The 14,533-nt window shown below is 42.1% G+C and overlaps 1 protein-coding gene across 2 annotated transcripts in view; it reads left to right on the forward strand.

The window, feature by feature from the left end:
- Nucleotides 1-14,533, forward strand: part of inpp5a (inositol polyphosphate-5-phosphatase A) — a 571,171-nt gene that overhangs the window by 536,237 nt on the left and 20,401 nt on the right. For both annotated transcript variants that reach the window (XM_078564917.1, XM_078564916.1), the window contains exons 13-14: nucleotides 4,129-4,240; nucleotides 12,194-12,262. In XM_078564917.1, the coding sequence (XP_078421043.1) occupies nucleotides 4,129-4,240; nucleotides 12,194-12,262 (181 nt within the window). The remainder of the gene's footprint in view (nucleotides 1-4,128; nucleotides 4,241-12,193; nucleotides 12,263-14,533) is intronic.

Here is a 14,533-nt window from a genome sequence, read left to right on the forward strand (position 1 = left end):
CCCCATACACTTCTTCCAATGAGCCCAGTGCCTTCATGAGTTGCAGGGCCTTCCACTCCATCAATGTGCAGCTGCTGTGTGCTGACTGACAGGTCTTTGCTCATTATCCTGGCAGTTGTAATGATGTAATTATTGATCGTCAATCCCCCTACTCTTTAACCATGTATATCTAGTGAGAAGATGACTGCTGGAAGATAGAGGCTGTACACTTGGATTCATGCCTCCTCTTAACATAATTTTCCCTGATGTCTGATGAACCCAGAGAGAGGGGAGAGGGAGAAGGGTTAGCACATTGTTGCAATGTTAAGTAGTAGCAAATGATTGGCAGCGCTGTACACTAGATGGTCATGTGTGAGTGAGTGAGTTAAATAGGAAGACCAAAGAAAGGGAAGATGCCCAAACACCCTTGTGTGTATGACCTCCAGCCTAGACAATGGAATCATTGCTTGTCCTCCATCTGCCAATGCTGCTATTGGTAGTACTTTGTCAATCCGGTCCTCCTCTTGATCTTGTTTCCATTTTCCTCCTGTTGGGTGCAAACCTATCCTGCAAGTAAAGTGGAAGTGAGTTAATGTTGATGGGCTCTGAGGATGTGTGAGGCAGCTTAGCATCGTGTGTCTACCTGGAAGAAGCACCCAATATGGCAAGAGTTTTGAGGCTTGTAGCTGGTCTTGAATGTGCAGGTGCAAACAGCAGTTGCAGTGAAGTGCCTGTTACTCTTGCAGGTGAGGTATCAGAAGCAGGGGAAGGAAGGACTAGTAATACTCAAGCTATAGTAGTGTAGTGCTGAGCATTGGAGAGAGTGAGAGATGTGAACCAGAGCCTTACCCAACAGCTCTGGTGAGGCCATTAATTTTTCTTTCTGAATTACTGTCAGGTCCTGCGAACAACATTTATGTCCTTCACATGTTCAAGCATCTCTGCTGAGAAATTTTGCCTGGCTACCCACTGCCCATCACTGGTGAAGAGGACTTCCTGTTGCTGACACACCTCCACAACACACAAACCTGGGGGCCCTGGCAATAATCAGCTTTTCAGTGAAAATTGCGCCTCCCCTTTATAAGTCGAATGCTGCCTTTAAATACTGATAATAGAGTCTGATTTCATGTCCTCCCAATGAGTGAGCTTCCTAGAGAGAGCACAATTAGCGCTAGCAGTTTGCGCTCAATATTAAAATGAGGCATAACAACAAAAATGGATCAGGTATCAAGCTGACACTACCAGGCGGGTTGCCCACCCAATTTACACAATAATCTAAATTCATTCCCATAATGCCAGCAGTGGTAGGTTTTGTAATTTGATGTTAAAGGTAGTGTATTCCTGTGAGTTGATTGTCTCTTCTAATTAAAATGACTCTAAAAATAGCCATTTGGGACATTGGTCCAGATTTTGCTGGTTTGCAGCAATTCTCTGCATGCCCTGTTGGTTAGAATTGTCCAAATTCTAAGTTTTCAAATCTATAATTTTTGCAAAAGTAGAAACTATATTGTTTGATTCCCTGTACCTTTCAGTGCGTTCCCAATATTGATCATGGAGCTGGATTTTATAATAATTGACAGAAAGTTGTACGAATGTCCTTACCCCTGAACTGGTCAATTCTTGACAAGTCCTTCCTTTGCACAAAATGTGGGGTAGGGAATGTTAAATCATAATATTTACTCATCTCTTCATCCCTTGTAAATTATTAGTTATTGGCAACCAGAAATGCTGGATGGAAGGGAATAATTTCCAGTCTGTTACATACAATCAAATTGGCAGATTCAGATGATGTTCTAAAATATCAGGCTGTGGATTTTACTTCCTGTCCAGACAGTAAAATCAGCCTGGGTCTTTACTATCCATCCCTTCCCTTACTATGATATTGCAAGTGGTATTTTGCTTGGAAACCATTAGTAAGTTTCACTTTACTACATAAAAATTTGCACCTCAAATAGCTAATGTAAATCAAAAGGGACTGACACTGAGATCCTTTATGGTTTTTTTGAAATGCCATTTTTTTTTACTCCTATTTGATGTGCAAAGTCAGTCAAATGTAACAAGTAATGCAATAGAACATTCAAAGGCAGGCATTAAACAGACCTGTACTGCCATTAGTATAGGTGTACAGAGTGCAAAGCCACAGCTAATTCCGAGGAAATTATACTTGTCTTACTTATTTGAAAACAGCATTCCCCCTAATGGGCTAAACTTTACACAGGCGGCATAAGTCCCACCTCTAGGGCTGGAAGTGAAGGCTGACCCTGCTTCAGTGGTTGGTGGAACCTGGGGCCACATTTTTCTGGCAGCAGTCAATAAAATAGCTGCTGCAGTTGTCCCGACTAAGAACGAGGTTCTGCATCCAAATGCTGCCGCCCAATCACTGCGCTAGTGGTGGCCACTGCTGAAATTGCACCTGGAGGATGAGGGTGTATTGATGGCCCTGTGCCCTCAAAGTTAGGTAAGTTGTGTCTGGGAGTGCCAGGGCCTGTCAGGCAGACCGCAGCAAAGGAGTGGTGGCGGGTGATGTTGGCTGAGGGAAGGTGGCGCTGTTGCTGTAGGGCAGCCATTGCCTTCGGGGGCCAAAGAATGCGGTGGCGGGTTCCTCAGCCGCTGATAGAAGCCAGCGAAGGTGGAAAGAGGCCCTTTTAGTTGGCCACAAAGTGGTTCAAATGGGCTCCGAGCAGGTGGGCCATATTCCATTTATCCCACCACTGGCAAAGTGGCATGACAGCAAGAAGAAGTTGGGCACATACAGTATTCACCCCCAGTATTCTCCCTTGGCAGCTTTCCCGCCTCCCAGTCTGTCACCTAGGGCTGAATTTTCCCCCCATCGGGGGCAGGCAGGAGCGAGCGCGAACCCGATTGGCGCCCCCAATCGGGTGCGCGCCGCCATTTTACGTGGGCGGGCCAAGTAAGGCACGCCCGGAAGCGCTGTGTGGGGCCGGGGGTGGGGGGGATTCCCTGAGTCGGGCGCAGAAATCCCCCCTGAGGCATGGAGGTGCCTCAGGGAGATTAGTTTAAGCTGTGAAAAAGGTAATAACGGTTAAAAACAATTTTAAGGATATGTCCCCTCATGTGAAACTGTCACATGAGCTGGGACATGTCCGTTAATTTTTTCAAAAAATTTTATTTAATTAATGAATCCTACATGAAACCTCATCCCGCCCGTGGATGAGGCTTCATAAAAAATGTGAAGGCCGCCTGGGCTCTTTGCCTGCCGCCAACCTTAAGGTTGGATGGGCAGCATTCTTAACAGCTTTAATTACTTTGTTAATGGCCTTAACAGGCCTTTGACAGTTCGGCGGGCGCGCAGCTGACGTGGCTGCGTGCCCGCTGAACTGACAATCTAAATGACGCGCCGTGACTTTGGGACGCCCACCCAACGTCACCATGCGTCATTTTACGTGTCAGTGAATGCGGCCCACCCCTGCTCACCGACAGGAAAATTCTTCCCCGAAGGGCTGGTAAAATTCAGCCCAATATGTAACCAGTGGAAGTTATGTGGCATTGTTCAAGGGAAGCTGCAACAACAACAACAGCTTGTATTTATAAAGTGCCTTCATTGTACTAAAATATGCCAAGGTATTTCACAGGAATGTTATCAAATGAATTAAGCAGCTATGAGGGCCAATTGCAAAGAGGTAGTTTTTAAGGAGCATCTGAGAGGAGGAGGAAAGGGAAGAAGAGAGGCGCAGAGGTTTGGGAAGGGAATTCCAGAGCTTAGAGCCTTGGCAGCTGAAGGCATGGCTGCCAATGGTAGAGTTACAATCAGGAATGCTCAAGAGGCCAGAATTGAAGAGGCGCAGATATCTCAGAGGGCTGTGGCACTGGAGGAGATTACAGAGATAGGGAGGGGTGTGGCACTGGAGGAGATTACAGAGATAGGAAGGGGTGAGAACATAAAGAGATTTGAAAACAGAGATGAGAATTTTAAAATTGATGTGTCACTTAACTGGAAACCTGTTTAGGTCAGCAAGCACAGGGGTGTTGAGTGAATGGGACTTTGTGAAAGTTAGGACAAAGGCAGCAGAGTTCAGGATGACCTCAAGTTTACAAAGGGTAGAGTACAAGAGTGTGTTGGAATAGTCAAGTCTGGAAGTAAAAATGGCTGAGGTGTGAGGGTCATTTACTCTGATTTCTGTTTTCTAGTTATCCATACAGTGAGGATTCAAATCAGGGAAAGCAGTACATGAATACGAGGTGTCCCTCATGGTGTGATCGTATCCTTTTGTCTCATTCGGCACGGGATCTTATTCATAAGGTAAGTAGTTAACCCACAGTTTTGTTCCTCTAATCTTGAGCAAATGTAAGAATGAATGTTTAGTTAGAAATAGTTGCAAGTTTCATGTGCCACACTGCCTTACACGTAAGGCTTACAGATTAAATTTGAATTTCTATGAAGGTCTTTATCCTGCTTTAGTGGCCATATTGTGCACTGCACATAGAAGGATCTCTGGAGAACTGATATGGTAATTGTTTAATCTTCAAAGTTAAAGTTTCAAGTTAAAATTAATCAACCAAAAAGTAATGTGTGAATGGGAATCAGGAGTAGTTTATTTAAAACAATGTATAACTCAGTCTGCTACACTGTCCAGAGGTGAAAAAGCCACAATGCAACATTCATCAGGCATTGACTACCCTTTACTTACAACCTTGTAAATTCAGGAGAACCGTATGACAGGCTGTATATGGTTGAAGCAGGAAACCAGGTGTTTTTTTTACTGAATGAATGTACAGTGAATATTAAAATATTTACTTTTCGTGTCAATAATGCGCTGCCTGGATCCTGAATTAGCATTCAGTATTTTGGTTTTGTTTCATTGTTCTAGCACCTATTGCTTTCCTTGTTGAGTTTGCCACTGCATCGTGCTTCTTTCAGTTAAGTGACAATGTCTAGCCACCCCACTCGGCAGTGCAATTGTAAAATTGTACTCTTTGTGACAAACAACCTCTTTAAGACTGATTAGAAGCTTCACTCAACACAGAGCCAGGTACAAAATGGCCTTGTTTATTAGTGTTCGTTAAAAAATTTAATTTTCAACTTTCAATGTTACCTAGCCATTTGCAAGCCTTGGTTTGGAGCACGAAGGCTCGATTATACTCCATCACCAAATGGTGGGGAGCCATGTGATTTGGCACTGCATGGCATCCACAACAAATTCTGTGATTTTCTACACTTTCTACACATTTTCTGTCATTTTGTATAAAAATACCTGTTTCTGATTGAATCTAAGCTGTAAAAAAAATTGTCTTCTGCAACTTTGCCTTTTGAGAGAGCATAGGTTCACCACAAAATCTCAGCACGCTAATCTGGGGATGAAGAGAAAATCAAAGAGCTGCTGATCATTGTGTATCATCTTTTAACACAAACATAACCGTAAACAGCAAATTATATTCATCATGTCATTGAAAATCTAAAGAGCAAAAGTCTCTTTGACTGTATCATGAGCATTTTTTTTAAATTCTGATATTTCATTCCAAAACTATTTAATTATCTTCACATCCTAATTATAGGCAGTAAAGAGAACTGTGGCTTGAATTTCTAAGCCTAGCTGAAACAGTAACCATCAAATAAAATAATCTCAACATTGAAATTTTCCCTACACCCAACTCTCCCTCTGTCTTTTCATGTGTAAGTCTCCGTCTGTCTGCTTCTGTTTCTGTCTCTCTTTTCCTTACGTCTCTCTCTCTCTCTCCCGGGCTGTAGTACCACGTTCTTGCTTCCTTGACCAAGCAATTTCAGTCAGAAGCCCTTATCATGTCCTGCTATGCAGCAAAAATAAACCATCTACCTGATGCAGATCAGGTTACCAGCACAGGCTCATGTGCATTAACTTTATTACAATCTGTACCATCGAGTAACATTAACAGCTGCCTTTACCATAATCACAGTATTACTTCACACAGCATAAAAGCTTTACTCTTCTTCACATATCTAACCAAGAACCAAATATTTATTCGATTTTACCTGCAGGAAGGTGAATTTTCATGACAATTTTATATTTTATATTGCCCCCCCTTAAGATACCAGTAGCTTAATTCTGGATCTTTTCAGTCCTCATTAAAATTATTAACATTGATTTTCTCTCATTTTTCTTTCTGTCTTGTAAGGGCTTTCACTGCTTCTGACAGAGTAGTAGTAGTAGCCCATGGCCTTCAACACCCTTCCTCAATGTGTGTTGAGAGCATTAAATAGACACATATTTAGTACCTAACAGATTCCCAAATAACTCATTGAATGGTGATTTTTTTTTTATTGAAAGTTGAAGCCAAACCACTTATGTTATCTGCAAAATGGCATTGTGTAAATTTTAAACATTGGATATAACAAATTAGATAGAAATGCAGAATTACTTGGTCCATTTTATTGTTCGAGGTCGTGGTTCTGATAAAGTGCCAGGATAGCCTTTACGGTTTATGCAAGTTTAAATTCTAAACTCTATTAGTGCTTGAAATGTTGGATCATCTAATTGGCACTTCACTCAGTTGCAAACAAGAGCACAGTTTATGTAGACATCAAGCTGATAATTGAATTGATTAAAGATTAACAATTGTGAGTTTGCTGTTAATATGTTTTTTGTAGTTCAGCGAATCTCACTTTTAGTTTGTGTAATTTTTAGCTAATTGAAGCTAATTGCCTTTTGACTGCTTTCTGCTGTTCATTGTCATCAGTTTGATATTGCTGCTGGAGCAATCTCTTTCACTCTCTCTTGATTGATCTTCCTCAATTCATAATAAAAAGTAAAGCATCTAATCAGTAAAATGCCTTTTGCATTATAATTAGATTGTATCACTTTCTACATTTATTTTATTGCCTCCCGTGATTGCCCAGGTACATAATCATACAGATAGAGAGCTCACTTTAGAATACTGGAGATAGAGGCCTAGCTATATGTCTGAATCGTCTCATATTAGCGAACGGCACGTTGAGCACAATGCACTAGGCGTTACAGATTGTACAGACATGGAGCTGTAAACAGCCACTGTGCAACATCATCTATCATGCCATGGTCCGTTAACTCACCATCATGTTATTTTATGCTTTCTGAGCCCTAACACACCAAAGGTTGGCCACTGCTTCGGAGCTGCGTAACTGCTTGATAGCATGTGATAATGAATGCTCAGTGAAGTGTAGTTTTGTTTCTGCTTGTGTGCTGCTGTAATTTGTTTATCCTGTCTTAAGATTATGCAGCCGAAAATCTACAATTTTAAGCTGCTTTTGAAAATTATCATCTTGAATTTGATGAATGCACTTGAACTTCCTGCTATGACTGCATGATGATTCCAGCATATTGAAAGTGTCCATGCATATATATAAAAGGTTACATTTTGATTGTAGGCAACAGTGCTTTATAATAATGTCTCTGACCTTAAAGCAGCTCACTGCATTCAAAGCTAATTAGAAGATTGTTGATTTCTTCTGTTTTATGTTGTGGCTTTATTTAATTTTCTGTGGTGTCCATTTGACTGTACATCACAAGCATGAAGTAACACAGTTGCACGAACCTTTTTAATAAATCCTTTCATAAATGAGATTTTATTCAAACCCAGTTTTGCTATATGAATCCATTGCTTCCATGGCAGATGCTTGTTTGCCACACATTCCCTGTTAGTAGTGGGTGACTGAATGGATTGCAGGCTCTCTTACTAATGCTTTATGCACAGCTCAGCTTCCAATAGAGGCAAAAGTGGGTGAAGTGCCAGTCGCATTTTATAAGGTACATTACACAAATAAAATTTGATCCTGAGAGTTTTACACAATTTGAATTGACGTTAAGATGATCCTCTGCTTCCTACTTAATTTACAGTCGAAGAAGGACAGACATTATAATGAGAGCAGGTGGCTGAAGCGAAGTTGGAAGCTGTGGATTTGTAGGGCATGAGTGAACATTAAAGCTGGCTACACAAACTGTGAACTTGGATGAGGTTTAATTGAAGTGTGATGCACAAAGCTTATACTTGCTTTTTACTGTCATATTCTATTTACACAGCTTCAAGTGTCACAAAATATCATGGGTGATTCCTGTGTTTCCATTACTGAACAGAATATTGATTTGCCTAACTTGTTTATATGTGACAGAACAGTCTTAGTTTGATCCTGACCTTTCCACAGTCATGTGGACCTAACCAAGAATGTTTGTGCTTCTCTACAGTAAAGTGAGGGTATGAGCCATTGGCACAAATGCTGAATGGCAAAAAAATTGATACTTTAATCCCAACAATCTTTACAGCTCCAGTTTAAATTCAATGAATACTTCATTGATGAATAGACTATTTTCCTCTTAAATACTGTGATACCATTTTCACCCAGGAGTATAGTGCAACCAGGTTTATACTCCAAGTTGTGACAATATTCTGAAAGTGTGCAATGTTTGGAAGCAAAACGTGACTCGTTGTTGTGCTTGATTGAGCACTGGGTGGAGGTTAGCATGATATGTCAATGAACACATTCCCCACATTATTCCTGTGGTATGATTGCTGGAATGGAGAGACAACAGAATAACTGTATGTTGTCCCCTTCAAGAAATCGGACAGCACTGAGCAGAGGGGGTGAGGGTTTGCACCTCTCAGCTTTTACAGTTTGTTATAGCCTAACCAAGTAACCAGTTTACTCTTTTTTAAAAAAAAGGGACCTTCATGTGAAGCTGTTTGGAGCAGGAGTGCTTCTCCCAGCTCCACAGCACTCCAGAATGCCACTGCCTACTCATGCTAACCGCCCCCACTTGTTCTCCTCCTCTACCCCCCGCAAAGACCTACCTGAGGGCCAATACCACAAGGTAGCCAATGGAAATCCTCAATCCAGTGAGCTGCCTCTGGTAATTGGGCAGGTATTGGCAGCTCACTGGTGGTATTAAAATGAAACTCAAGAACCAACTGTGTACATTGCAGTTGTGCCTCCCGATTTGCGCAAATTGTCAAGTGTTAACAAATTTTTCATCCATGCTGTTGGTGTAGAACCACAGTAATTGGAGCTTGCCAGGATATTGGTCAGTTGTGTACCATTGATGTACATGTATCTTTAAACATAACTTTCACAGACACGTCAATAAAAATTAATTTTCGAAAACCTTTTTGACCTATTTGTGAAGGAGAATGAGTTGTTTATTTATTTTTGGGTCAGTGGTCTCTGAATCAGTAGGCTGTGCGTACAAACCCTACTGTAGAACCTGATGTAATATCATAATGTGATTTTCAAACAGCAGTTAATGCAAGAGAGACCGATTGCCCTTTACATTCAGTTATTCCTTGAATAGCACTCCCTAAAAATAAATGGCATGATAAACACAAACATTCTAAATGAAAATCACTTTCCCATAAGGGTGGGTTACATTCCTGACATGTCATTTTTATATGAAAAGCCTATGGCTGCCTTGACCCTAACTGGCCTAAAAATCCTTACTAATTCTCACTAACATACCAACTCTTAATAACTTAAAAACTCTGAATAACTCACCAACTCTTTCTATCTTCCTCCTACTCACCACTCTCCAACTGCTGCTTCCCTCCCTGACCCATAATCCTCCCTGGCCCTCCTGCTCACTGCTTCGCTCCCCAAGCACCCCCCCCACCATCACCTCTTCCCTCCCCCGACCCTCCCGCTTACCACTTTGTGCCCACTCCCTCCCGCTCGCTGACCCTCTTCCAAATCCTCGTCTTGAGCGAGGGAAGTGGCGAGCAGGACAGTTGGCCAGTGGGAGGGTTGCTGAATGGGAGGGTCGGTGAGTGGGAAGGTCGGTGAGCAGGAGTGTTGGTGAATGGGAGGGTTGATGAATGGGAGGGTTGGTGAGCGGAGTGTTGGTGAGCGGGAGAGTTGATGAGCGGGAGGGTCAACGAGTGGGAGAGTTGATGACGGGAGGATTGGCAAGTGGGAGGGTCGGGGAGGGAAGCATCGAGTAGGAGGGTCAGGGAGGGAAGTGCGAGAGGGAGGGTTGGGTGGGGGGGGGAGTGCAAACGGGAGGGTCGGGGAGGGAAGTGCGAGCAGGAGGGTCCTGGAGGGAAACGGCTAGTGGGAGGGTCAGGGAGGGTGGCTGCGACCAACTTTTCTACCAGGGGTGGGTGAGCAATTCCCTCCCACTACCTGCCCTGTAAAATTCAACCTGTGCGCTGAGATATATATCCACATAACTTGCCTTTGTTTTTGGGAGGAGTCATTTCTCCATTCTATAGTCCATTAAGACAGTAAGAAGTGGGCTTTATGCCCTTGTTTCTCACTCATTTATGAAAGATTTTGTGCACTCCATTGCTGGTTTCATGAACGTTTAATCACTTAAGTCATTAGCTACTTGAGAAGTTTTCAAGAATCTTCAGAACAGATTGATCATAATCAGCTGATTCATTTTGCTGTTCCCACAATTCAAATTGTGTTGCGTGTAATTGCCCTCGCAAATCAGCTATTTTTATATCAAATTATAAACTTTCAAAAAGGTTCATTAACATTTTAAACAAAGAAAGAAATATACCCAGCAGAGAAAAGCTGATACAAGCTCAGTAAAGAAGGCTGGTAGTTACATTGGGGCAAGTATTGACCTTAATAGGAATGTGGTTCGTCTTCATCAAAAGCTATTCAGTTTACCACCACACTATAGTATTGTACAGCAGCAGATGAACTCCCCATGGCTCTCCCCATTCTAGGCTAAAAATACCAGTGAAAACTTCTTATATATCATCAGGTCTAAAATTGACCTTTCAAGTCTCATTAATAATGGTTTAAAAATATAAATTATTTTAGAGTGTTTGACCCTGACAAGAAAACCCTATTCCTAACATTAAGATACATTTGCAATTGGTTTCATTTACTTTCTTTAGTCTGGTCATAAATTTCCCTAGACATTCATAGGTCTGTTAAAAGAATTGTCCATCCAATCCCAAAACACTTTTCTTTACAAAACAATTCTTTAAATGCCACTCAGAATTTGGCCTTGTCAGAGTCAGGGGAATTACACAGTAAAACTTTTTTTCTTCAACTTATTTTTAAAAAAATGATGGTAGGGATCCTCCACTGGGCCCTATTCAGGGTTGCCATAGTAACTCCATCAGGTTGCAGTTCATACAACAGTGAAGATGATGCAGGGTGTTGATGGCAGTCTTGGAGACACCACATAAATGTGTATTTAACCCTGACCCACTCTCCTGCCCTTTCACACGGCATGGCACAAAACAGAAATCCTGTTCTGCTACTAATGGGACAAAATAGAATTAAGGGAATTGGGCTATCAAATAATTGTGATACAAAGTTACAAATGGCCAAGAATGGAAACTTTAGCGTGCAGCCATTAATAAGACATTGCACAATGCAGAACAGGAAAATCATTGACCTCGAAATAGGATTGATACCATCAGATATCTGCTCTTATCTACAATGGACAGAGTTTCCCATTGAAATGGAGGCTCTGTAAATGGAAAAAAAAAGTTCATTATAAATATTACTCATTTTTTAGCAGACTAGATCTTAAAGTGAGCTTCTTTTGAAATGCTCAAATGATCATTAGCTACAATAAAGACTGGGTCTGCAGTGCAAAACCGATGCCTTAGCAACTCTGTTGCTAAACTACTTGAAGACATAAATGGTCTTAAAACCAATATTTATTATTCAGAATAAGCAATCATTTGCCTATTCCCTGTGACTTCATGTACCGATTAATACAAAGCCTTTAATGATTATGTGTTAATGGCCTCTAACACAGTCCTTCAACAACTGCACAGAACTACCCTTAGTACTTGAGTCCAATGCATAATAATCAAGCTGTTACAGAGAAGGTGCAATTTGCCATGAATGAAAGTGTCAGTAATGACAAAATCATCAATACCAGAAACTGCTACCTAGTAATAGCACAAACACCATTAGCGAGCCAGCTTGTAGATATAATTATTGCTCATCAACGTTATTCACCCACTTTGAGAGTGATGGTCTTCTCCACACCACCATCCCCCCCACCACCCCCACAACACCTACCCCTCACCAACCCCAACCCCAACCCCATACGGTACATTGGTTTTGATTTGTAACTGCTGGAGCAAATGGTTTTCTGACATTCAGAAGAGTTTTTACAAATCCATGCAGGGGTGGCCTTCCAATTCTACTTGTTTGTTAAAACTCTTGTAGATTGCTTTCTCACTCCCTCTAAATATTTGCCTTTGCAACTGAGCAATTGTGAAAAGACCTTTGCTGTGAATAGCCACTCTGTCTCTAAAGAAAGTGATCTCTGTTTTACAGGCAGAAAATGATGAGAAGTCAGTTATCTATGACAACATTGGACCAAATGTTTGCATGGGGGACCACAAGGTAAAGAGTACTTTGTTGCTAAATTCAACAGTTTTGTTGAATGCAATGAATGCTATTGTCTCCTCTGTTGGTAACATTACTGTATGGCATGTAGCATGCTAATTATTTTTATTTCCCTTTTACTCATGGTTTATTCCCCAAAAGGCATATACCTATTGACGTTCAAGTTGTAATGAGTAACTGTTGAATTATAATTTAGTTGGGAAGAACTACTCAGCTTCTGTGGTCGGAGATTACAACTCTGGGAAAAGCGCATGATCTAAACAGCGTATATACCAATTCCTTGGTAGTCTACTTTGGATGTATTTAGAATTTAAATGGTGTAATGATCTTTTTCCTCCGCTGGCGTTTTATAATCTAACACTCGCTCAGCCCAAGGAGAATGAGAAATGGTTTCATCCCCTTTTCTGTAAACTCAGTTCTCCCCCCCCCCACCCCAACCAACCCCGCTCCCCCAAGATTACCCTTAACAAATCCCTGGGTGTTAATTCAAAAAATGGCTATGACAGTTATTCAGTCCAAAATGTCTATAGTAGCTGATACATTGAATGCTGATATAATTCAGAGAGCTTTCAAACTATGTTTTATATATTCTTTGAACTCATTCCCAAATAAATAAATTAGGTGTTGGAAGTGTCAAAGGCTGCTGGAAATCATGTGTTTTACCGTGCTCCCTCAAAGTGGCATCATGGAAACTTGCATTTCCTTGTTATTTTCTCCAGGTTAATGCAGATTTAGCAATCTATTAAATTAACACTGGGTGGTTGATGATTTTCTTCACAGGTGAGACAAGCCTGCACATACCTAAACTAGACAGCGTATTACCATGGCAACAAGATGCACAAGATGCATTTTACTGACTCTCCACTCACGTGTGCGCAGACACAATTCTCGGTGAAGCTGTGTCTCACTGGACAAGCCATCTCTGCCAAAATGGAATCTCAGCCCCACACCAGCTGTCACTGAAAGTCAGATTTTTCAAATTAGCATTGACTATAAACTTCTATGCACATACAATCTAGTACTGTTGGTGTTGTCCAGTATTTCAAATTATGATTAGCATGCCCCTGTTCCCGTCACGCACTTCAACCAGGTCATTTTTATACCTAAAATATCTGAGATTAGCTGTAGGATTGAACCAGATGGCCGCTGTACTTGAGCACTTGACAAGTGGAGTTTTTATGAATGGTATTGGATACATAAATAAAGATGTGGAAAAAGTCTGCTTCAAGAATGTGATAGCAATGCTGTGTTTATATTCCAGAACTGCTTCCTTATTTAGTTCTCCAATGTCTGCCCTGTGTCTCACTGTCAATTCCCAATTTTGCATAGTCACGGTTTTTTGTTTTACCCCTTATAAGGTTCACCAGGTTATAAGCTACACCAAAGCATAAATCAGGTAAACTTTAGAAACTGTGACTATGCAAAATTGAGGATTCTAATCTAAGATGCTGGGTGTACACAGCCAGTGCAAAAGCATAATGCTTCAGGCATGGCCATTCATTGGATCTGACCTCAATTCTGACAACAGGCCAAACCCACACCATTAAACTTTTGCATTTGGATGCTAAGAAGTTGCTTTGGATTTTTGGTCGTTGTTAATTTTTTTTGATGCTATCAGAATTGCAGTTGGCTTGTGCATTTCTCAGTGCAAGTCAGACCCTGACACCTGAATCCTCTCTCAGTTCCCACTCTTCTCAGCCCTCTGAGTCACCATCCTCTCACTGACACCCCAACACTCTGACTCCACCCCAACTGACACCCCATTGCTGACTCCGCCTCGACACACCCCATTGCTGACTCCGCCCCGACACACCCCATTGCTGACTCCGCCCCGACACACCCCATTGCTGACTCCACCCCTGACCCCACCCCTCACTGAATCCACTCCTGACTCCACCCTCTCACTGACGCCCCAACAATCTGACTCCTCCCTGACTCTGCCTCGACTGACACCCCATTGCTGACTACATCCCTGACTGACACCCGATTGCTGACTCAACCCACTGACCTCGTCCCTTACTAACTCCTCCCTTGACTCCACCCCTGACTGACACCCCATCAGTGACACGCTCTGACCTCGCCCCTCACTGACCCTCTCAACTCCACCCACTGACTCCGCCCTCTGACACCCCAGCATCTGACTCCTTCCCTGACTCCGTTGCTGACTGTGCCCCTGACCCTCATCCTTGACTCCATCCCCTAACTCCACCCTCTCACATCCTGCCTCAATGACTCCTCCCCTGACTCCACTCCTGTGTCCCTGACCCC

Source organism: Cetorhinus maximus, chromosome 20, assembly GCF_964194155.1.
Source record: "Cetorhinus maximus chromosome 20, sCetMax3.hap1.1, whole genome shotgun sequence".
Classification (NCBI taxonomy): domain Eukaryota; kingdom Metazoa; phylum Chordata; class Chondrichthyes; order Lamniformes; family Cetorhinidae; genus Cetorhinus; species Cetorhinus maximus.